The sequence below is a fragment of the Apium graveolens genome, chromosome 7, assembly GCF_009905375.1.
Source record: "Apium graveolens cultivar Ventura chromosome 7, ASM990537v1, whole genome shotgun sequence".
Classification (NCBI taxonomy): Eukaryota; Viridiplantae; Streptophyta; class Magnoliopsida; order Apiales; family Apiaceae; genus Apium; species Apium graveolens.
Window position 1 is genome coordinate 31,492,712 of NC_133653.1, and position 23,840 is coordinate 31,516,551.

At 33.8% G+C, this 23,840-nt stretch overlaps 2 protein-coding genes across 3 annotated transcripts; one reads left to right on the top strand and one right to left on the bottom strand.

The window, feature by feature from the left end:
* The first annotated feature begins 13,991 nt into the window (after nt 1-13,991).
* On the top strand, nt 13,992-14,826 carry LOC141670965 (putative LRR receptor-like serine/threonine-protein kinase At3g47570). The gene is made up of 2 exons (XM_074477027.1): nt 13,992-14,168; nt 14,354-14,826. The coding sequence occupies exon 2, from the start codon at nt 14,362-14,364 to the stop codon at nt 14,731-14,733; it is 372 nt and encodes a 123-aa protein (XP_074333128.1). The 5' UTR covers nt 13,992-14,168; nt 14,354-14,361; the 3' UTR covers nt 14,734-14,826.
* A 1,431-nt stretch (nt 14,827-16,257) lies between these two features.
* Nucleotides 16,258-20,416, bottom strand: LOC141671931 (uncharacterized). Of its 2 annotated transcripts, none has more exons than XM_074478381.1 (4): nt 20,092-20,416; nt 18,381-18,574; nt 17,875-18,048; nt 16,258-17,424 (listed from the first exon to the last, which is right to left on the bottom strand). In XM_074478381.1, the coding sequence occupies exons 1-4, from the start codon at nt 20,250-20,252 to the stop codon at nt 16,526-16,528; spliced, it is 1,428 nt and encodes a 475-aa protein (XP_074334482.1). In that variant the 5' UTR covers nt 20,253-20,416; the 3' UTR covers nt 16,258-16,525. The 2 variants fall into 2 exon arrangements, with proteins under 2 accessions (XP_074334482.1, XP_074334481.1); XM_074478380.1 differs by having other exon boundaries at nt 17,785-18,048.
* Nucleotides 20,417-23,840: the final 3,424 nt, after the last annotated feature.

Genomic DNA, 23,840 nt, shown 5'->3' on the forward strand with positions numbered 1-23,840 from the left:
GCCCCTAATTGAATACCTTATATATACTTTTATTTTATATTAATTAATATATTTTAATGGTACAAATTCATGTAAAGATAACAAATTAAAGAACTTTCATGTATAAAAATAAAATAAAAACTTTTATTCACACTGAGTGTTGCATGACTAATTAATCAGAGTTTTAACACAACAAACACATAGAATGTTTTCGATTATATTTTTAACATACAAACAAACAAAATAATTATGAACAAATAAATATTTTATATATTTAGAGAATGCTCGGGCATCACACTTGTTAAATATTACATTGTGTATAAGTAATCGACCTCCAAGATATCTTCTTATTATTATTATTTTCTCTATCGTCCAGATCGATTAATACACCATTCTCTTTCTCAATTATTGTTACTTATGTTTTTGAAATGTATGGTAAGATATAAATACATACACAACTTTAGCTAATATTCTTCATAAAAAATCTGATCATGTTAGTTTATATTGGTGTTTGGATGCGCCATTACACGCCACAGCTTGAAAACTTTTATCGATTGAAACATATAAACTTGATAAGGTTTGTGTATCAAAAACAACCTAGATAAATCAAGCATGTTTAGCGGTGGACAACAAGAATTCCGCTATCGACTCTATTGTTTCAGCTTAATGTCAAATATCTAAGAACATGTTCAACACTAATATCATCACACCTATCATATAAATAAACAAATATGTATTCATCCACCGGGAAACAACATGAATATACCGTCAATAATTACATCTTAAACAACATGAATACGCGTAATTTACAACACGCCCGTGCATTACACGAGTTATGGAGTTAGTTTTAGCTTAATAGTGCAAATAATGATAAATGATTTTACAATTGTAAGCTTTGCACTTGCTCAACTACTGCCTCTGTTTCACTCATTTCTTTACATACTTTTTACTCATGTTTGGCACACACTTTGCTATAAAATATATTTCTATAATTTATTTTTAAAATTTTCTTTTTCTAAATAAAATTTTAAACATTATATTTTTATTCAAAAGAAAAAAAAATTTAAAATAATTTATAAAAATATACTTCACGGAGCCTTAAAATACGTGCCAATAACCCATATCTCAATATAAAGAACCTACGGACGGGGAAGGAATGAGCATGATGCAATCACTATACAAGTATAAATTATATCCTTATATATAATTAGAGTAAAGGAGATAATATGGTACGGTATATGATGGTATGTGATGGTTTGGTCGTCACAGTCCCTCATTAACTAAACAACTAAACTTATTTAATACTCCCTCCGTCCCAAATTATCTGGCTTGTTTGATTTTTTATGGTCAAATTGACTCAACTTTGACCGTAAATAAAAACTCATTATTTTATTATTTTAAAAACCTGAAAATTGCATATTAAAGTATATTAAATGTACTTTCTAGTGATATAATTTTTATACATATTTTCAATTATATGCTATATGAAATTTTCAGTCAAAATTGAGTCAGTTTGACCGTAAAAAGTCAAACAAGACAGATAAAGTGGGACGGAGGGAGTATCTAATAAAGACTCACTACCTATATCTTTACTAAGAAGAAGATTTTTATAAGTTTGTTAACACTCTTTTGAAAAAATAAAACTAATACCCTAATATGCATAATGTAGGCTATTAATTTATACAGAAAATTATAATTTAACAAATTAGAAAAAAGTTATAATTTGGTCAAGAGGTTTTTTTTATATTTAGTTATAAAGGAAAAATAATAGGAAGATATATTTTATATAAATATAAACAAAGAATGATTTTTTATTAAAACTAAAAAAATTAAAAAAAAATGACACCATTAAAAATACATAAAAGTTACAACAATATAAATTATATGACTTTTTAACTAAACAACTAAACTTATAATAGGAAGATATATTTTATATAAATATAAACAAAGAATGATTTTTTCTTAAAACTAAAAAAATTGAAAAAAAGGACACCATTAAAAATACATAAAAGTTACAACAATATAAATTATATGACTTTTTAACTAAACAACTAAACTTATCTAATATCTAATAAAGACTCACTACGTACATTTTTACTAAGAAGATGATTTCAAGAAGAAGATTTTTATAAGTTTGTTACACTATTTTGAATAAACAAAACTAATACCCTAATATGTATAATATTGGCTATTAATTTATACCGAAAATTATAGTTTACCAAATTAGAAAAAGTCATAATTTGGTCAAAAGAGTTTTTTAATATTTGGTCATAAAGGAAAAATAATAGGAAGATACATTTTATATAATTATAAACATAAAACTAAAAAAATTGAAAAAAAGGACACCATTTGAAATACATAAAAGTTACAACAATATAAATTATAATTATATGACTTTATTTTTATATGTGTATCAAAATTGGGATAATAATACAAATCAAAGAAATTAGCACAGAATCAAATTTCATGTACTTAAAAATGCAACTAAAAATTTATATAAAAGTTGACAAACAATTTCAGAAATTGAAATAATAATACTATTTATATTAAATATGAAATACATAAAAATTATAACAATATAAATTATTTGACTTTATTTTTATATGTGTATGGAAATTGGAATAATATTACAAGTAAAACAAATAGCACATAATCGTGTGCATGTATAATTAATTAGCGAAAAAAATAATAACACTATTTATATTAAACACAAGTGAAAATCATGTATTCAATAAAATATATAGTAAATACAATCGAAGATAATTTTTATAAATAATACATAACACCATTTATGAAAAAAATTTGTGTAACGAAAAATTTATATAAAGTTTTATAAAAATTCAAAAACAAATATAAATACAAAATAAATTTATAACAAACACATTAAAAATATAAATAAAAATTTCCCGTGCATTGCACGGTATAAAGCTAGTATAAATATGTAAGTCTTTAAACAGGCTCTTAGGTGTAAAAATAAAAAGCATTGTTAAAATGGGAGCTTCAAAAGACTCTTAGAGACTCTTTAAAATCTCAAGAGCTTCCTTTCTCTCATCTCTTTTAAGAGCCAACCACTTGCTCTTAACTTAACCAACTTTCTCTATTCATTTTGTATTGTGCTTTTATTAAAAAATGATATTTTAATATTAAAATATATTATTTAAAGAATGGATATAAAAAATGTTGTTGGAGATGAATGTAGATTAAGTTGTTAAAAGTAAATATTTTATAATATATTTGAAGAGTAGTTTAAGAGACCGTTGGAGATACTCTGTATGCCTTCAAGTTGAACCCTTAACCTATATGGGAGAGCGTATGTTTCGTTGTGTGCTCCTGGGTATAATCGTTTCACATGCTTTATCAAGTTTTACCCCTCCTATTTTGTGGTGTGGGAGCGGATCCGGTCACTCGATAACGTTAACATCATGATGATGGAGTGGATTCACGCAGTTATCTCTTATTGGGTTAATAATAAGATTTCACTTATTAGAAAAAACTTAAACTTGTTTTTGGTATTTCATCCAAATTTCTTAAAGGGAGATAGTCGGTTGAGAGATTCCAACGTTCAAGAGAGCCCAGAAGAGTTTCCGGTGACAAAAGGAGAATGCTAACTTTGGAAATGAGTGATTTCCAAGATTTGAACCAATAGTATCGTGGTCAACATTCTTTGATACAATTTGTACTGTGCAGAGAAGTTTCCTTTTAAAATGTATAACAATTACTAGTACTACATTCTGTTATTATGTGTGGAAAAGACCTCACAGTTTGTTAATATGTGTGGAAAATGCACCACTTGAGAGGACCACTTGTTGGCTATTTGGCTAAACCTGCTTCACCTTATAAAGTCATTTGCTGGAGACAACATATTAATTGTTTGATAAGTACTCGCCTGAAATAGTCATACACATTCTCAAGGTTTATAAATTAAACTAATCGCGTTTTGCTGAATATTCACTACCAATACTTCACTTGGGCTGCATTTTCTCATCTTTATTGTCCACCCATGATTTTCAACTTTCTCTTGTTCCATTTTCTCTTAGTTTTTGTATTCAGAATGTCAACAACATTCGTATATTCGTTTTCTAGCAATGTCATTGATGAACAGGCTTTGCTTTCTTTCAAGTATTCAATTACAGATGATCCATTGGGTGTGCTAGACTCATGGAACACTTCCATCCACTTCTGTCATTGGACAGGCGTTACATGCAACCGCAAAAGACAGAGGGTAACTGCACTTAATCTTTTCTCACTACACTTGGTGGGAACACTGTCTCCTCACATTGGAAATCTCTCCTTTCTTAAGGATATATTCCTTTATGAAAACAGATTTCATGGCCCTATCCCAAATGATATTGGCCGACTGTTTCACCTACAATATCTTTCTCTGGGAAGCAACTCGTTTGAAGGTGGTTTTCCTGCCAATTTGAGTCATTGTAAAGATATCAGGTTCATCAATTTGCACGACAATTATCTTGACGGAGAATTAGTTATTGACTCTTCTTGGTTTAAGCTTTATTTGGTTTCTCTTACAAACAATCATTTTAGTGGATCACTTCCACCTTCAATAGGAAATATATCATCGCTTCTTTATCTTAATCTAGACAGTAACAATCTATAGGGGAGCATCCCAAATGAAATTGGTCGACTGGTTCGCCTACGGTATCTTCATCTGGCCTTCAATTCTTTCCAAGGTGCATTTCCTGTCAATTTAAGTCACTGTGTTGATATTAGAAACATCAGTATGTATGGAAACGATCTTCAAGGGGAACTACCCTCTGATTTTTCCCCTTGGTCTAAGCTTGAGATGCTTTTTCTTGGACAAAATCATTTTACAGGATCAATTCCACCGTCGATAGGGAATTTATCATCTCTTCATATGCTTATGTTAACTCAAAATAATCTAGCGGGGGGAATACCTTTTGAAGTCTCCCAACTTGCAAAGTTAGAGCTTCTTGAATTGTCGATAAACAGATTGTCTAGTATGGTTCCCCTACAACTTTACAACAATTCATTCCTCTCTATTGTTGGTCTTGACAAGAATGAGCTAGAAGGAACACTTCCCACAGATTTGGGTTTTACCCTTCCGAAGCTGCAAAAGTTCCTTATTGGCGCAAACAAATTTTCGGGCCCTCTCCCAGCATCAATAGTTAATGCATCCAATTTAGTTAAACTTGATATGCAGGAAAACAATATTACAGGGCATATACCAAATAATTTGGGTAGCCTTTTTAATATTGAATCGCTAAAGTTGGGTCAGAATCCACTTGGAGATAATATGCCGCCCAATGACTTGAGCTTCTTTAGTTCTTTGGCCAATTGTACCCGTCTAAAGGATTTGGCATTACACAAGAGTAGTTTACGTGGGGAGCTCCAGAATTCAATTGTAAATCTCTCCACTTCCATGGAGCGGCTGTTTCTGCATGGAAACCACATATACGGAAGCATACCTCGTGAAATTGGAAAATTTGCGAACATGACAGTGCTTTCATTGTATGACAACTTGTTAAAGGGGGCCATTCCAGAATCTATTGGAAAGCTATCTATGTTGAACGGACTATATTTGGATAATAACAACATTTCAAGAGTAATTCCCACTTCCATTAGCAACATTACTCAATTAGTAGAAATCCGTTTAAAAGATAATATGCTAAATGGAAGCATACCTACTCAATTGTTCAACATCTCAACTTTAGAGCATTTATACCTTGCTAACAACAGGCTTATTGGTGTAATACCTGATGAAATTGTGTTTTCTGCCCATTGTATTTTCCTTGATTTTTCCGGAAATCATTTCACAGGATCGTTACCTTCTCAAATCGGAAGTTTGAAACAATTGGTTGGACTAGATGTTTCAAACAACAAACTAGTAGGTGAATTACCGGCTACTCTGGGTGGATGTCTGATGTTAAAGGAGCTACGTATGGCCGGTAATCGTTTTCAAGGTACAATTCCATCTTCTTTTAAAGTTTTGAAAAGTCTTGTCCTCGATCTTTCAAACAACACTATCACTGGGAGTATTCCGAGCTTTTTTGATGGTTTTCAAATGGTATTTCTCAACCTCTCACACAATAAGCTTGGCGGACAAGTGTCAAAAAAGGGTCTCTTTTCAAATGTTAGTGCTTTTTCGATCATTGGAAATTTGGAGCTTTGCGGAGGTATTCAAACGTTGCATTTGCCTGCTTGTCCTGTAAAATTCTCGAGGAATAAGAGAAAACCATTTTCCCTTAGAATAATACTCATATTAGTTCTTGTACCTCTTGGAATTTTGTTAGCATGTCTTGCTTTGATTTTCTATCGACGTCGAAATTCCAAAAAGTTGAATGACGTCATTCCAGTTTTAAAGGAGCAACATCCCAAACTTTTATACCAAGACCTTTTACTCACCACAAATGAGTTTTCTCCCGAAAATTTGATCGAAAAAGGAAGATATGGTTCTGTTTATAAAGCAGTTCTCGAATCGATGGAACATCCAGTTGCTGTGAAGGTACTAAATGTTGAAGTACATGGAGCCAGCAAGAGTTTTTTGGCAGAGTGTGAAACGTTGAGTAACATTCGTCATCGGAATCTTATCAAGATCGGAATCTTATCAAGATCATCACATCATGCACTAGCATTGATTATAAGGGAAATGACTTCAAGACATTGGTTTTTGAATTCATGACTAACGGGAGTTTGGACAGCTGGTTGCATCCAAGTCATCATCATCATGGAAGTGAAAGAAATTTAACTCTACGCGAAAGACTAAATATTGCCATTGATGTTGCAGTGGGAGTCGATTATCTACTGTTGTAAATCTCACTAACAAATATAGCAACATAGAAGCAAGTGTATAAAGAATTTAGCAAGTTTAGGCCAAGACCACAGTTAACAAAACAAAACATGCAGGTAAACAAAATCAGTAACTGAAATAACGAAGAGAGAAAGAAAGATGTACCCGAAACCATAGCTTTTAACAGTGACTGAAATAAAGGTTCACAGATATAAAATGCCAAGAAAAATGATCACAGCTGAGTCACCAGGCCTTGCTCGAAGTCCTGACTGCTCTTGAAGAGAATATTGCCCCTACCTGCTGCGTTTGGGATGCGCACAATATCTCCACCAGGATAAAACAGCTCGGAGTTTATGTTAACAGCAGCAACAAAAGCTCCACTTCGACCAGCACCTCAGTCGCCGGAAAATATCAGTACTTCAGGACTTTTGGGAGAGAAATGCAGAGAGGTTAAAGAGAAGAGAAGAGAATGTAGTGTGTTATATAATACATTCACTTTAGCCTCTATTTATAAGAGAGGAAAAATGAAACTGTCCACACACTTAATGTCTGAATTAAACTACTTCATTAATAAAAAAAAATCAAAACTGATCAGATTTTGAATTTAAATTATTTGTAACAGCTTTTCACATTAACACCCACATTATTATCAGAACTTAAGTTAAGTTCTGAGATATCATATCAGAACTTAAGTTCTGATTTTATTCATCAGTTACAGATCAGATTATATTATTTGTCCAGGTTCAAGGTATTTAGACTAAGCCCAACAATTTATAATAATCCAATCACTGATAAATAAATTCGAATTAAAATTAATTCTCAAATAAATAAAATCCTCGCCCAGGTCGCCTCGCGTACGCGAGACGCCGAGACATTCGCCCAAATCGCCCTTCGACCCGACCCGGTCCGGTGCGGTGCGGTGCGTGGCGTGGCGGCGGCGCGTGCGTGTGTGTGCGCGCGTGAAGCACACAACAACACAATGGACCATCACACACCTTAGTAGTTGTATACTACTCATGTGGGTAATACCATATAAAGCACACAACCTCCTTTATTTATTTCAATGTGGGACAAACATTCTCAAATTTTTCCAAGCTTTTCCAAGCTACTTTCAACTCTCATTTCATATGGATTTCATTAAGAAAATTCTTAAAACCATACATGAAAATTTAAGTTCAAATATCATTGAACAATTTCCAATCATTAGATTTTAGGATTAACATCAAGAACATAATTAAATTAAGCTCTAAAATCCTAATTTTCTAACAATCCCCCACAAATCCATACAGAAATGCGATCAATTTCCCATCATGACTTGTTTTTTCAGAGTCGGTACCCTTCCGGGTTTGAACCCTCCTAATTCCTCTACTTCAATGGCTATCGGACTCAGATGGAATGTTTCACCTTGAATCTTAATCCGTTTAGTATAACCATATTCCATAGACGATGACAAGTCAAAGGTTATGGTGCCAATCTACGGCTTTGAGACATTAATGGTCATGTCTCGATCCTGTTCATCGAATGCTTCAAGGATTAACCCTATCCTCTAATTGCGACCACACAATTACATTCGCTTAGCTGGGCATCTCCAGAGATATACTGCCTCTATCTCATCAAATGACTAGATCCCATTCAGAGTTTTACCACTCTTGCTTTTCTGGCAGTGTCAGTACCTTCTAGGTTTACAGGGGATAGACTCAGATACTATAGTATCATCTATGTAGCAAAGGTACTACCAACTCATCCTTACAGCTTGTTATTACCCATTGAATACACTTCGAGGGATCTCCTCTCATGTGTATTGGGTTCCCACTGTTGATGAATTATGATGGGTTGACAGTCCCATCCCCAACCTTGACTTAAGGACCACTGCAGATTCCAGTCCTTTAGTAAGAGGATCAGCTATATTATTCTGAGTTCATATGAACTCTATAGCTATGATCCTATCAGTCACTAAACCCCTTATAGACTTGAGTCTAACTTGGATGTGTCTCTTAGTTTTAGCATTATGCTTTTTACTGCTAATCTTGTTGATAGTTGTTCGACTATCACAGTGAATAGCAATAGCAGGAAGCGGTCTGCTTACTACAGGTATTGCAGACATAAGTCCATGTAACCATTCAGCCTCCGTCCCTGTGGCATCAAGTGCACACAACTCAGCCTCAAAAGTAGACCGAGTAACAATAGTCTGTCTGCTTGACTTCCAGGATATTGCTCCACCAGCCAAGGTGAACACGTATCCAGTCACTCCATTGGAACCAGACTTCTTAGCTATCCAACTTGCATCACTGTACCCTTCAAGCACACCAGGAAATCTCCTGTAGTGTAAACTAAGGTACATTGTGCCTTTTAGATATCTAAGTACTCTATCAAGAGCATCCCAATGAGTTCTATTTGGACAGCTTGTATATCTAGCCAATTTAGACACAGAATATGAAATATCTGGTCTAGTACAAGATACTGCAAGCTCCCAATAATCTGAGAATACCTTAACTGAGACATAGGCACTCCTGAAGTATTCTTGACAAGAGAAACTTTCGAATCATAAGGTGTACTAGCGATTCTACACTGTGAATAACCATATTTCTCAAGTATAGATTTCTCTATATAATGAGATTGAGTCAAGGTTATTCCTTCAGTGGACTGAATCAGTTTGATTCCAAGAATCACACTTGCCTCACCCATATCCTTCATTTCAAAATGCCTTTTCAAGAATTCTTTAGTCTCGTTAATAATATCAATATTGGTTCCAAACAATAAAATGTCATCCACATATAGGCACAAAATAACACACTCATTACATTTAACTTTAGTGTAGACACACTTATCACTTTCATTAATCTTATAACTGAAAGGCAATATAGTTTCATCAAACTTTTTATGCCAATCTCTGGGAGCTTGTTTCAAGCCATAGATGGACTTGATCAACTTACATACTTTCCTTTCATTGCCTGATGCAACAAATCCATCAGGCTGATCCATATAAATCTCTTCTTCAAGTTCACCATGAAGAAAAGCCGTCTTTAAATCCATCTGATGGATGATAAGACCATGGACTGAAGCCAATGCTATAAGCATTCGGATTGTTACCATTTTTGCAACCGGTGAGTATGTATCAAAATAATCAATTCCTTCCTTTTGCTTAAAACCCTTAGCTACCAATCTAGCTTTGTACTTATCTATTGAGCCGTCAGGGTTCAACTTCCTTTTAAAGACCCATTTGCACCCAATAGTAGAACACCCAGGAGGGAGATCAACCAACTCCCATGTTCCATTAGAAACAATAGAGTCAATTTCATTCTTGACAGCGCCCTTCCAGTGCCTTGACTCAGAAGAATCCATAGCTTGCCGGAAATTTAAAGGTTCATCATCGATATTGTAAATGATGAAATCACCTCCAAAATCCTTGACTACCTTTGCACACTTACTTCTCCTTGGTTCCTCTAGTTCCTTAGGACTAGAGCTACTACTAGGTTCCGCCCCCACATTTGTCATCTTTTCCACATGATCAGGAATAGAACTTGATGTGTGAGTAGGATCTTCATCAGAAATCATTTCAGGTATTCCAGTTTTCATAGGGTAAACATCCTCAAAGAATGTCGCATCTCGAAATTCAACTATCGTATTAACCACTATACCATCTATGTCAGATTTTAACACTAAAAATCTCATAGCTGTAGTGGTTTCAAGATAGCCCAGAAAGATACAGTCAACAGTCTTTGGACCTAATTTCTTTCTCTTGTGTTCAGGAACAAGCACCTTAGCAAGGCACCCCCACACACGAAGATACTTAAGACTAGTCATCCTGCCTTTCCATAACTCCAAGGGTGTTTTATCCATGTGTTTCAGAGGGACTCTATTCAAAATATGGTAAGTCGTATTTAGAGCCTCTCCCCACATGTATTTAGGCAACCCAGAGTTAATAAGCATACTATTAATCATATCTTTAAATGTTCTGTTCTTTCGCTCAGCAACCCCATTAGACTCAGGTGTGTATGGTGGAGTAACTTCATGAACTATACCATTGTTTGCACAAAATTCATTAAAAGCATTACTCGTATACTCACCACCTCTATCAGATCTCAATCTTTTAAGTAGCTTACTAGTTTGTTTTTCTACTTCAGTTTTATATATAATGAATTTACTAAGTGCTTCATCCTTATGTCTAAGTAAATAAACATAACAGTATCTACTACTATCATCTATAAAAGTAATGAAGTATCTAAACTGGTCCTTGGTCAACACACCACCAAATTCACAAATATCAGTGTGTACTAAATCTAACAAGTCTGAATCCCTAACAACGTTATGAAAAGGTTTCCTTATCTGTTTAGCAGACACACATACTTGACATTTAGAATTCTTTTCTATGGTATATTTTGGAATCAACTCTAAGTTCATCATGTTCTTAAGAGCACCAAAGTTTAAATGACCTAGTCTAGCATGCCATATATTTGAGGATTCAATACAGTTAACAGTAGGAATAACATTATTATTCAAATTTCCCAAAACGGGATCCGCATTAATAACAAATAAACCATTTGACAAGTAACCCTTGCCAAAGAATGTACCAGTGTGAATAAGAACTACTTTATTACACTTGAACGAAATTTCAAAACCACTAGAAACTAAACAGCTTCCACTTATTATATTTCTACGCATGTTGGGAACATGATGCACTCTCGTCAGAGATAGAATACGTCCTGAAGGGAACTTCAGATCCACGTTTCCAACTCCATGTACTTGAGCAACACTAGCATTCCCCATCTTCACAGTCAGGCTATGACTCTGTTGATAAGATACAAATAAACTAATATCAGCACAAATATGTACATTAGCTCCAGTATCTATCAACCATTCATTTGACAGATAGGTAGAAAATATCACAGGGTTGTAGGATACATACCGGTCAACGTCGGTTTCAGAAGCCGTAGCCTCACCAACAACCATGTTCACTACAGGCCCACTTGCGGTTCCAAGCACAACATTTGCTTGCGCTACCTCGGTTTTCTTCGCTTTCTTCGTAGGGCAGTCCTTACTCTAGTGCCCAACCTGCCCACAAGACCAGCATGGTTTGTTTGCCTTGGGTTTCTTGGCCTTGTCCTTGTCACTCTTAGGTTTATTACTATTAGCTTTCTTAGCAAAAGCCTTCCTCTTCTGTCCTACAGTTGCTATGTTTACCTTCGAGGTACCGTGTTCAGTTGGCATCACATATCCCTGTTTGGACTTGTGTTGTTCTTGCACAGAGATGTCCAGCATAAGGTTGGTCCAGGTGATCTCTCCTTTCTGTCTTTTCAGGGAGAGAGAGAACTCTTCCCAAGACTTCGGGAGTTTTTCAATCACACTCATCACCTTAAACTTCTCCGGGAGATTCATTCCAGACTCCTTCAAAGCATGCACTATCATCTCGAATTCATGCACCTGCTTAGTCATAGACTTATTGTCCACCAGCTTGAACTCGAGGAACTTGCCACAAAATACTTTTCTAGACCTTGTGAGTCAGTATTATGTGTCTGGTCCAGCTTCTCCCATAAGAGTTTTGCAGAGTAGGCATCAGAAGAATAGACATCAAACAAAGTGTTTGTTAGAGCCGCCAGAATTGCTGCCCTAGCCACTCCATCCTTCTCAGCCCACTTCGCAAAAGCCTTAACTGTGTCAGCCTTCTCTTGATCCACTTCTGGTTTCTCATATTCCACAACCGGCCACAGACCCTTTATAGTCAACCACAACTTCATCCTTTTCTGCCAGCGAGAAAAGCCAATGCCACCGTTGAATTTCTCCGGTAAACCGGTTAGTTCAACAGCCTGTGGGAAACTATAGGTGGTCCAATCAATGGCCCCAGCAGTTGCACTCGAACTGCTACCACCACCAACGATAACCTCACTTTCGTTAATCATTATGCTAAATTCTATATAACTATTATTCTCTTCAAGAATGTTGTAAATCTCACTAACAAATATAGCAACATAGAAGCAAGTGTATAAAGAATTTAGCAAGTTTAGGCCAAGACCACAGTTAACAAAATAAAACATGCAGGTAAACAAAATCAGTAACTGAAATAACGAAGAGAGAAAGAAAGATGTACCCGAAACCATAGCTTTTAACAGTGACTGAAATAGAGGTTCACAGATACAAAATGCCAAGAAAAATGATCACAGCTGAGTCACCAGGCCTTGCTCGAAGTCCTGGCTGCTCTTGAAGAGAATATTGCCCCTACCTGCTGTGTTTGGGATGCGCACAATATCTCCACCAGGATAAAACAGCTCGGAGTTTATGTTAACAGCAGCAACAAAAGCTCCACTTCGACCAGCACCTCAGTCGCCGGAAAATATCAGCACTTCAGAACTTTTGGGAGAGAAATGCAGAGAGGTTGAAGAGAAGAGAAGAGAATGTAGTGTGTTATATAATACATTCACTTTAGCCTCTATTTATAGGAGAGGAAAAATGAAACTGTCCACACACTTAATGTCTGAATTAAACTGCTTCATTAATAAAAAAAAATCAAAACTGATCAGATTTTGAATTTAAATTATTTGTAACAGTTTTTCACATTAACACCCACATTATTATCAGAACTTAAGTTAATTTCTGATCTGATATCAGAACTTAAGTTAAGTTCTGATATCAGAACTTAAGTTAAGTTCTGAGATATCATATCAGAACTTAAGTTAAGTTCTGAGATATCATATCAGAACTTAAGTTCTGATTTTATTCATCAGTTACAGATCAGATTATATTATTTGTCCAGGTTCAAGGTATTTAGACTAAGCCCAACAATTTATAATAATCCAATCACTGATAAATAAATTCGAATTAAAATTAATTCTCAAATAAATAAAATCCTCGCCCAGGTCGCCTCGCGTACACGAGAGGCCGAGACATTCGCCCAGGTCGCTGGCGGCGGCGGCGCGTGCGTGTGTGTGCGCGCGTGAAGCACACAACAACACAATGGACCATCACACACCTTAATAGTTGTATACTACTCATGTGGGTAATACCATATAAAGCACACAACCTCCTTTATTTATTTTAATGTGGGACAAACATTCTCAAATTTTTCCAAGCTTTTCCAAGCTACTTTCAACTCTCATTTCATATGGATTTCATTAAGAAAATTCTTAAAACCATACATGAAAATTTAAGTTCAAATATCATTGAACAATTTCCAATCATTAGATTTTAGGATTAACATCAAGAACATAATTAAATTAAGCTCTAAAATCCTAATTTTCTAACAATCATCATAGTCATGAAAGTATCATTCATTCTGACATAAAGCCAAGTAACATTCTTCTTGACGAGGATTTGGTTGCTCGTATTGGTGATTTTGGTTTGGCAAGTTTTTCTTTTGCTTCAAATTATGTCAATCAAGAACAAACGAGTTTAAGTGGCGTGCATGGAACTGTTGGATACATTCCACCAGGTGATTTCTCATACTGTTATTTTTATCATTATTGAGTACTGCTGTAAATATTGAGTTGAAAAGATTACTATGTTCAAGCAAAATTTAGTAATCTTTTGGAATTCTACAAAACTTTTATACAGAGGAGTGTCATATATTAAAAACTGTTTTTATTTGCTTGTTATATAATCTCATTGTTTGTGCAGAGTATGGAATGTGTGAGGAGGTATCTGCAGAGGGAGATGTGTATAGTTATGGAATTCTTTTACTAGAAATGTTTTCGGGGAAGAGGCCTACAGAAAGCAGCATATTAATGGACAATGTCAAAGATCTTCATGACTATGTCAGGAAGGCACTCCCGCAAAGAGTGATGGACATTGTTGATCCAAGGATTGTACTAGATCAAGAAGAAGATGGCTCAAATGTAAATCAATCATATAGCAGGGCTATTAGGGAGGTATGCTTGGCATCAATATTTGAAGTGGGGATATTATGTTCCGAAGAGACTCCACGAAAACGCATTGATATTAGTGTTGCTATCAAGTTGTTGCATGTGGCAAGAGACAAACTTCTGCAGTGGAGTTAGTAATCTGGGTGAGAATGACCAGGAAGAATGTGTACCTATGTACTTCCCATACTTTTATCCTTTTATATTTGTAAGTATGGATCTGTACCAAGAATGATAACCTTGCTTAACATATAGTAACAATTAAGTTTCCTTCTGTGCTAGAAATCATCCTTAATGATTTTGGACTTAAATTATCCAATTCTATTTACTATATGCAAGGACAATTTACCAGAATTTATTACTTCTAGTTTTGGCTAATTTCAATTTATGGACTATCACTATAATATATTCCAATTAGTTGTGGCTGACCAGCTGGGATGATTAATTGAAAAAATTATTTTGAGGATGGGGTATTTGGGAGATTTATATCATAGTTTACAGATGGTAGCTGGTGGATGTTGAGAGTATTCTCTTCCAGTAAATATATTCAACTGCATGAAATTTACTGTGTGTGTGCGGTATGTAATGCAGTGTAATGTTTAGTTGTATACTCTTTGGTAATTTTTTTTTTTTATGAATATTTGATTATTAGATTTTAGAGTATCTGATCTTTTATAGTCCTGTTTTGCCTTCTGCAATGATGGAAGCTTTGATTGTGAGAATTGCTTGTGAGTTGATCAAGTATAATTGATTAGGGAAATTGGTTAGATTACCTTTAAAAAAACAAGGAAACTGGTGTCAATGCCGGATTTAGAATGGATTTCATGGAATATTGTGTTGATTCATTTGTATGTGGCTAATCGAGTTTATGAATTATAAGCACAACAGGTGTCTGATGAAATGGGAGCTAAGGATGTTTCTTGCACCGCTATGATTAATGGCTATGCCAAGTGATAGTGGCTGATTAGGCCTTCGAGAGATTCTATGTTCTTAGGTTGTGCGTTTTTGAGGTGTTCAGAGAGTGGAGACTTAAGTCTGGGGAAGGAATACCTGAATATGGAGAGTAGTTAGATTCTCGGCTGAATTTGTTAATCGCCATAGTTGTAATTCTATGTAAAATGTGGGGTTGCTCCATATTAAGACTACACAAATATTCGATCAAGTGGAACGTTGAGTTATCTTTTTCATAGACGTCAACCAATAGCTATGCCAGAAATGGGGAATTAGTTTATCGAGATTGTTCTTTTCTACACACAATGCAAAGATTGGGGTTGCTCTTGGAACAATCAACTAAAAGAAGGTTATTTCATTACATGATGAAAGCTGGATTGATTCCGGTAGAGGGGATGCACCGTTTGGTGTGATTCTGGTATTCTTCCCTTCTTATCTTCATGCTTCTATAAAATTCACATCCAGTCATACATGCCGCGCAATAGTATCCTTTTTACATTTCTACATTTTAATTGTGTTTAAATTGTGGATTTACACTTAAAAAGGACTAGATGAATGAGCATGAGACCAACATGATGAGTAGCAAAACAAGATCAACATTGATGCTAATTCTCTATTCAGAAGTTTTGAGGCATATCAGCTATGCGCCGGAAATTTGGGCCTTATAATGTAGTTATATGCATGTGAATGAAATTGTAGAAATTCCAAATAGCTGCAAATTCTGTTAAATAATCAATACCTAATTTTGAAAGGTATCCCTACAAAACTCAAAGACCAACCTACAGAAGTCACTGTTGAATTTACATTTCAGAGATTCCTATTTCAGAAGATGTCACTACCAGGTGGCTATATAATAAATCTCTGTGACAATTAGCATTTGAAATCCCCTTGATAGTCCCCAGAAACCAGAATATAATAAATTGTTTAATTCCCTTCAAAAATATGTAATTTCGCTAGTTTTCCTTCTGTATTGAAGTTTTTAACCATGAATATCTGCTTCAGGTTGAAGTCCAACTGCTGCTGCTAACCTGGAAAAAATAAGTTTCACAGGGACACAAGTTACTACAGCAGGCAGATTTAGAAGCTTCTCTCGAGGAAGATAACTGTTTTCACTTTTCACCAGCCTTGCATGAATTTTCTTAGCAGGAACATTTGCAGCTTGAAATTCCTTCTTGATGGAATGAGGAGATGGAGTTCGAAGATAAGAAACAGGAGTCCTCCTTGCAGTTGTCTGAACTGGCCGAGTCAACTGAGCAGTTGGACGATAACAAACTGCAGTCCTGGTATTCGGAAATGATTGAAGCAATAAAGTGCCTTTATTATCCAACATTTGGTTGCCAGCATCATCATTGACAGGAAGAAGAATCTCTGTGGAGTTGTTTTTTAATTTTTCTACTTCGACTGGATACCCTATTATTGACTTCCCATTCGCTTTACTCATTAGAGAAACCAAAGGAACAGAAGCTCCTTTGTAATGAGTTTCAAGTGACAAATTGATATCAATTAACAGTTTCCTGGAGGACATGGACCTAGGCTGCCTTCCTAAAATTTCCAAGCCAGCATCTTGAAACTGAGATGAGAAGTAGATATCTCTTATCAGCTTCTTCGATTGTTTCCCATAACATCCAGTTCTAGTGTGACACTTCACAGCATCATCGACATTAAGATGATCGCTATTATCATGAATTGCATTTCCAGAAGTAATCAACCTCTGTCGATCAGGTAAATCTCTGCACTGGTTGTTTATATGTTTTAGCTTTACTATTATCTTCCTTTTCGGCACCTCAACATCATCTACATTCCAGTCTTTATGAGTTAAGCCACTAAGTTCTTCATGCTTGTTGCAGCTCTTAGTTCCATGGTACCCATTACAGCAACCTAAGCATATTACATATTAGCAGTTTAGCTTCAATCGCAGATATCAATCCATGAGATAAGAACTATCCTACTCTTTACTAGTTCTTTAAATGGTACAAATTTGCACATTTTTCTTACCAAAGGATAAATGTACAACAACTAACAATTAACATATTACACAAAAAGTACTAGGGAAATATATTAATATAAATTATAGACTATGCAGAAAGTGAATATTAAGAGATGCATTCAAAGAACCTGAGTTTAGTCCTCTACTCCATGCCACAGATAAATAAAAATAATCCATGTCAACATAGAGATTGTAAGCAGGACAGTAATAGATATCATAAATTTTTAACTAACAGAATGATAATCATCAACCTGAAAGCTGTTTACTAATTTCATCTGCCTTCCCATTAGGAGTATAATTGTCAAAAGAACAAGTATTGGTGGATCTTGAAGATAGATTACTTTCAGATGAATTTGATTGAATAGAGTTAACACCCATTTGAACCAGGCGTGGTAAACATTGAGCGTGAAAACTAGTGCACTCTGAATTTTTTCTTGATCCAACTGGCAAGTATACACATCTGCTTCTCTTTGATCTGCAAACTGGTCCATTTTTATGTGCTTCTGCTCTACAGTCTGCAATAACATAATTAAACTCCAAATAAGAGTTTGAATGTTCTTCGTAACTTATAGCTTAGACCATTACAATAATTGTATCAATATATTTCAAAATCCTTTCCAAAACTAAAGATCATTAGGTACTAAAATTTGCAAACTGTTCGTCACCACTTTTGTAGATAAAATGTTAAACTATTATAGCTACTTAGTACTAACAGTCACCTTAATTAACAAATAAAATAAAATAACAAAACATATGCATGGTGAAAGTTAGACCAAAACTGTTCCAGGGAAATCAGAGATTCAAACTTGGAGAATATAGGAATGTAACAGACATAGAGATCAAGTACCCGATGTTTTGCGTTTCTTTCCTGATTCTTTCTTTTCAAGTTCAAGAGCATGGAGTATAGCATCTGTTCTGCGTGCATACTTCACAAGTTCTCTAAAACGAGTAACCTTTAAGCACTCAGCCTCCTTAATTAAGTCACTGAACTCACTGCATCGAAATGCTTTTATGCGCCCTGACTCTATGTTGTACCAGTCTCTAAAAAAAGATGCCATAAGAAAAACTCCAAAATCAATACCGGCAAAACATAAACATAAGGTCCATATATCACAAAACATAAAACAATATACCATCATGATGACCCTCCCAGCCTACATCGTGTTGGATCGTTTTACCACACAGCAATATCTCCAGGTATACCTACTATCTACCAGTACGGATGATTGCCTAGGTGCTTATTCCCTTTTATCGTTTCAAATTAGTAGCGAGAGGATAATAATAACTCATTTCCAGTTGTTACAAATCACATGATTTTACCAACTTTAAGATAAACCACTTAAAAAATGCACAATACCAACATAGTTATAATAAGGGTGAGCATCGGTCGGTTTGGGCGGTTTGGAGGGTCCAAACCGAACCAAACCGAAATTAGCGGTTTCCCTAAAATCCGATCCGAAACCAAACCGTTATATGAAAAAACCAAACCAAACCAATCCGTTTAAAACGGTTCGGTTCGGTTTGGTTTCGGTTTAAACCGTTTTTCCTATAAAACAAAGTTAGAAACTAAATTAAACTTGAATTTGTAAATAAGAATCGAAATTTTGTATCATATTATAGAATTATATATTCTATTATAATCATATTCAAAAAGAATATATAAAAATAATGACTTTGAAAAATAAAAAAGGCAAGAAGATGAAAAAGATGCGACCAATTCTTATGCTTTTATTAAATAAAAATAAAAATAGTGAAAACATAACACATACATAAATATTTATATGTTAGAATAAAATATATTATGATTAGTTCTTTTATATATTTTAGTTTACACATATGTCGAACATTATAATTTTATTATTAATTGCACTTTACTAATATATGTATATTAATGTTTTAATTTAAATATTCGGTTCGGTTCGGTTATATCGGTCGGTTTGGAGGTAAAAACCGAAACCAAACCGAAAAAATTCGGTTTTTTAAATGTCAATCCGTAACCGAACCAAACCGTTAGTAAACCGTCAAATTCGGTTTGGATTTGTATTTGGCGGTTTCGGTCGGTTTGGCTAATTTATGCTCAGCCTATATGCTGTCCTGCTTCATTATCTTTATCATTCATATTGCATAAAAACACAATAAAGAAACAAGAGCTGCAAATACAAAAAATAAACATTTGTGGTTGACACAACAGACTATCTCCATCCAAACAAACCCGAATGACTCGAGTTCCAAATTATTTTCATATAATCATAAATCTAGATCTAAAACTCAAAAGTGATTACACCATCTTCTCAAAAGCTCAAAAAACATAAACTAAAAAGATTCTACTAAAATAAAAACACAAACAACAACACAAGTATATTCTCAATTCTCATAACAATTTTAAAAAAATAAACAATCTAAGTACACTTTGCACATACAAAAAAAGATGTTAAAAATCTAAACTAGCATAAAACATCAAGAAATTCATCTAAACAACATAAATAAATCACAAAAAAGGAATCTTGAAAAACTAAAATATTTCCCAAGAAAACAAAAGGGCAAGAATGTAATATTACACAGAGGTGTAGTGTCTGCCGAGAAGTGTAACAGGCTTAGCTGAACCACATTTGAGACGAGAAGAAGAAGCAAGCTCATTCAGACCCATTATTCTACCAGGCCACCATGACCCATTTCTCCTTTTCACCCATACTATACTTCCTGTTTTCATTTTCTTCATTAAAATTCTCAGTTTTTTGAACTTTTTTCTTAGGCTTTCAAGAAAATTAGTACTAGAAGTAGTGGTGGTGACAGTGAGCTAGTGATGGAGTAGGGTTACTGTATGTGTGTGTAATAGTTGCAGAATTGTAGGAAGATTGACCAATGAGTGTGTTTTTCTTCAATGTAAGACCAATGCCTTTTTCTATTTAATAATGTGTGTGTTGTCTGTATGTACAGGTGTAAGGCTTATCTTTAATGGAGTATAATGGGTTAGGCTAAGTCTACACTTAAACAGTAATATCTCGTAAACTCATAAATTAATATTAATATTTTTAGTAAATTAATATTTTTGGTAAATTATTATTTTTGCTAAAAACGTAAAACAATAAAATAAAGTACAGTTTTTAACATTTTCTCACTATCTTTCTAAATAAAAATTTCAATATGGACGTGGATAGTAAATGATCTATAGCCATTTCCGTAATTTTAAATTTTGATCACGTGCAGTGATTGGAATTGTAAAAGCGGAGCAAGGAGTTAATTTGCGGATGATAATATCGCAATTCTAGTTTTTTCATGTTATCCTTACAATTTTAATAATGTCCCAAATTCAAGATTTTGATAAGTTCAAATTTTGTTTTACTTTAATAAAAAAATACTAAGTCTATAAATTATGAATTAGGCGTGTACTTAATATTAATCGGGTTAAATTTATAAAAAGAAAAAAAATGTTAGGTCGAGGTTGTGATCAACATAAAATATAAAAGCATGTAACAACTATTGATTAAAAGGAAAAAGAGAGGGGCTAGGCCGAGGAGTAATTCCAACGGTTTTTTTAGAGCCAGTCCGCCATATTATTTATATGGTCTCTTAATTTTAATTATAAGAATTTTGAATAAAATCTGTGTTACAATTTTTTTAGTATTTTTTTAAAAATTTAAAGATTCCTCTAACTTCTTATTTTTAAGTCCTAATCTCATTTTTTAAGGATCTTTTAACTATTAAATTATAATATATTAGGGGACTACTATTTCTTTCTCTCTCTTAAATATTAAATTTTAATTGATGTGATGTACTTTTAGTAATAAAATATTAAAGAAGGAACAAGTATTGGAGCAACTCAAGTAGAGTATTAGTTAATTCCTTATATTTAATATAAAATATTGGATATTAGTAATTTAGAACATTGATAAAAATTTTGAGTTCCAACAATATTACTTATATTGGTTATTTGATATTATATTATAAAAAATACTTTTCATACACTACATAATAGATAAAGAAAGAAAGTGTTCTAATATTATATTATTAAATGAAAATTAGCACTTGCTGAGTAGAACGGGAAGGTTGGTTATTTATAAGTAATGGAGGAAGGATGTTAGTAAAATAAGGACTCAATATGATTCTGTTCGAGCACATTTTTTAGCCTCATTTATTAAATTAGACCTTAAGGACAACAAATAGGGAATCTCTTGAAGTTGCTCTAAGAACAACTACAATAGAATGCTAGTTCATTCCCTATATTTAATATAAAATATTGAATTTTAGTAATTTAGAACATTGATAAGGACTTTGGGTTCCAACAATGTTACTTATATTGGTTCCTTATTTGATATTATATTATTAAAAGTACTTTTTATACGCCGCATAATAGAGAGAGAAAGAAAGTGCTCTAATATTATATTATTAATTGAAAGTTAGCACTCGATAAGAAGAAGGGGTATGTTAATTATTTATAAGTAATGGATGAAGGATGTTAGTGAAATAAGGACTCATGGAGCACATTTTTAGCCTCATTCCTTAAATTACACCTCGGGATAATAAATATGTAATCTCTTGGAGTTGTTGTAAGTAGTATTGTTGGAGACAAATATCCTTATTAATGTCTTAATTCACCAATAACTAATTTTTTATATTATATTTGAGTACTGAATTAAAAAGCTGTCGGATTTGCTCTTATTCCTTCTTTTTAAGTCATGTTTTGACCAAATTGATAAAGTACGGAGAAAAGAGAGAAAAACAGGGTTTTATTATATTATGACTTATTCTCAAATACAATAGAATAGGGGCTTATATAGTCAACAACCAAACATAATAAAGAAAAATATCCTAATAAGGAAATATTATAATAATGAAACTATCCAATAATATAATATTATTATATATGTTAACATCCCTCCTCAAACTCACGATGTTAAATCGGGAGTTTGCCTACCAAGAGATGTAGCCACATAACCAAACAAATCCAACGATGCAACATCAGATTCAAGAGCATCCAAACAAATCTAAAAACTGAGTAACGAATCCAAACAAACCAAAAACTTTCAAACAAATCCAAAAACGCAACAACAAAAGAGAAATCATCCAAAGACGCCGCAACCCAAGAAAAAACAAAGCAACAAATCTGCAACCATCGAAAATAATACCAAAACTGCATGCGAAACTGAATCCAAATCCAAAACCAAACTCCATAATCAAACCAATACAAACTCCAAATAACCCAATCAAAGTCAACAATCTGTTCCAATTCTCAACCAAATAAAAATTGTATCCCAATTCAAATTACATCCAAATCTAATCAAATCCCGCGAAGGACTAGTGTGTCTAGAGCACCAGATAAACTACAAAAATCTATTCCAACACTCTTCATTAATCTTACCTACAAATTTAAAAATTTTACCTTTTCGTATTTACTGGGAAGCATATAATGACTTCTAAAATATTTTATACTACATATGTTAGAGTCTCTCTAATATGTGGTCATCATTTCCTTCAATTTGATGCATCAAATTTGTAGTACATTGTGTTGCAAGACATGCATGTACAATAACAAGACTAAGTCAAATTGACAGCCCTAAGATTTAGTTGGTTGATAATCAACTTTGTATTTAGTATTATATTACTTGAGTATGTAAAAATGGTTTGAAGATTAGACTGGAGTATATTTCTGTAAACAGTTCAAGCCTAAGGAATAAACTCTGGAAGAAGATCAAGTTAGATCATGCCTCAGAGAAATGATACAGAAGTTTGGAGTTGAATAAATCCGATTTATGTAAAATGTTTTAAAGTCAAGATATCGACAAGTCACAGATCAAGGAATATAGAGAAGTCATTCGAAAACTCCAAAATGACTTATCGAGAAGTCCAAATGGCTTATAGAGAAGTCTCAAAGATATGGACAAGTCAAATGAAGATATGAAGGCTGGAGATATCGACAAGTCATTTCTGCATGTAGAGAAGTCAGAGATATCGACAAGTCAAATCGAAGATGTGAAGATTGGAGATATCGACAAGTCAAATAATCATTAGAGATCTCAGAGATATCGACAAGTCAAAATATATAAAAAGATATATGAGATATCGACAAGTCAATTCTACATGTAAAGATCTCAGATATATCGACAAGTCATTTATCATGCAAATATCAAGAGACCTCGACAAGTCAAATATACCTATATAGAACTCAGAGATATCGATAAGTCATTATACTTATCGAGATGTCACTTCTTTATAGAACAAACTGGAGATCTCGATATGTCTTTCAAGTACAGAATGCAAACAAATGAAGATTCAAGATTATCAGTCAACAAATGATCTATCAACTAGA

Excerpts from the sequence above, each read along its gene's own strand:
- LOC141670965 (XM_074477027.1), top strand. The coding sequence starts at position 14,362 with ATGTGTGAGGAGGTATCTGCAGAGGGAGATGTGTATAGTTATGGAATT.
- LOC141671931 (XM_074478380.1), bottom strand. The coding sequence starts at position 20,252 with ATGAAGAAAATGAAAACAGGAAGTATAGTATGGGTGAAAAGGAGAAAT. Across the intron at positions 18,049-18,380 it reads AAAGAAACGCAAAACATCGG|ACTGTAGAGCAGAAGCACAT; the intron begins GTACTTGATCTC and ends ATGTTATTGCAG. Across the intron at positions 17,425-17,784 it reads AATTAGTAAACAGCTTTCAG|GTTGCTGTAATGGGTACCAT; the intron begins GTTGATGATTAT and ends TAATATGCTTAG.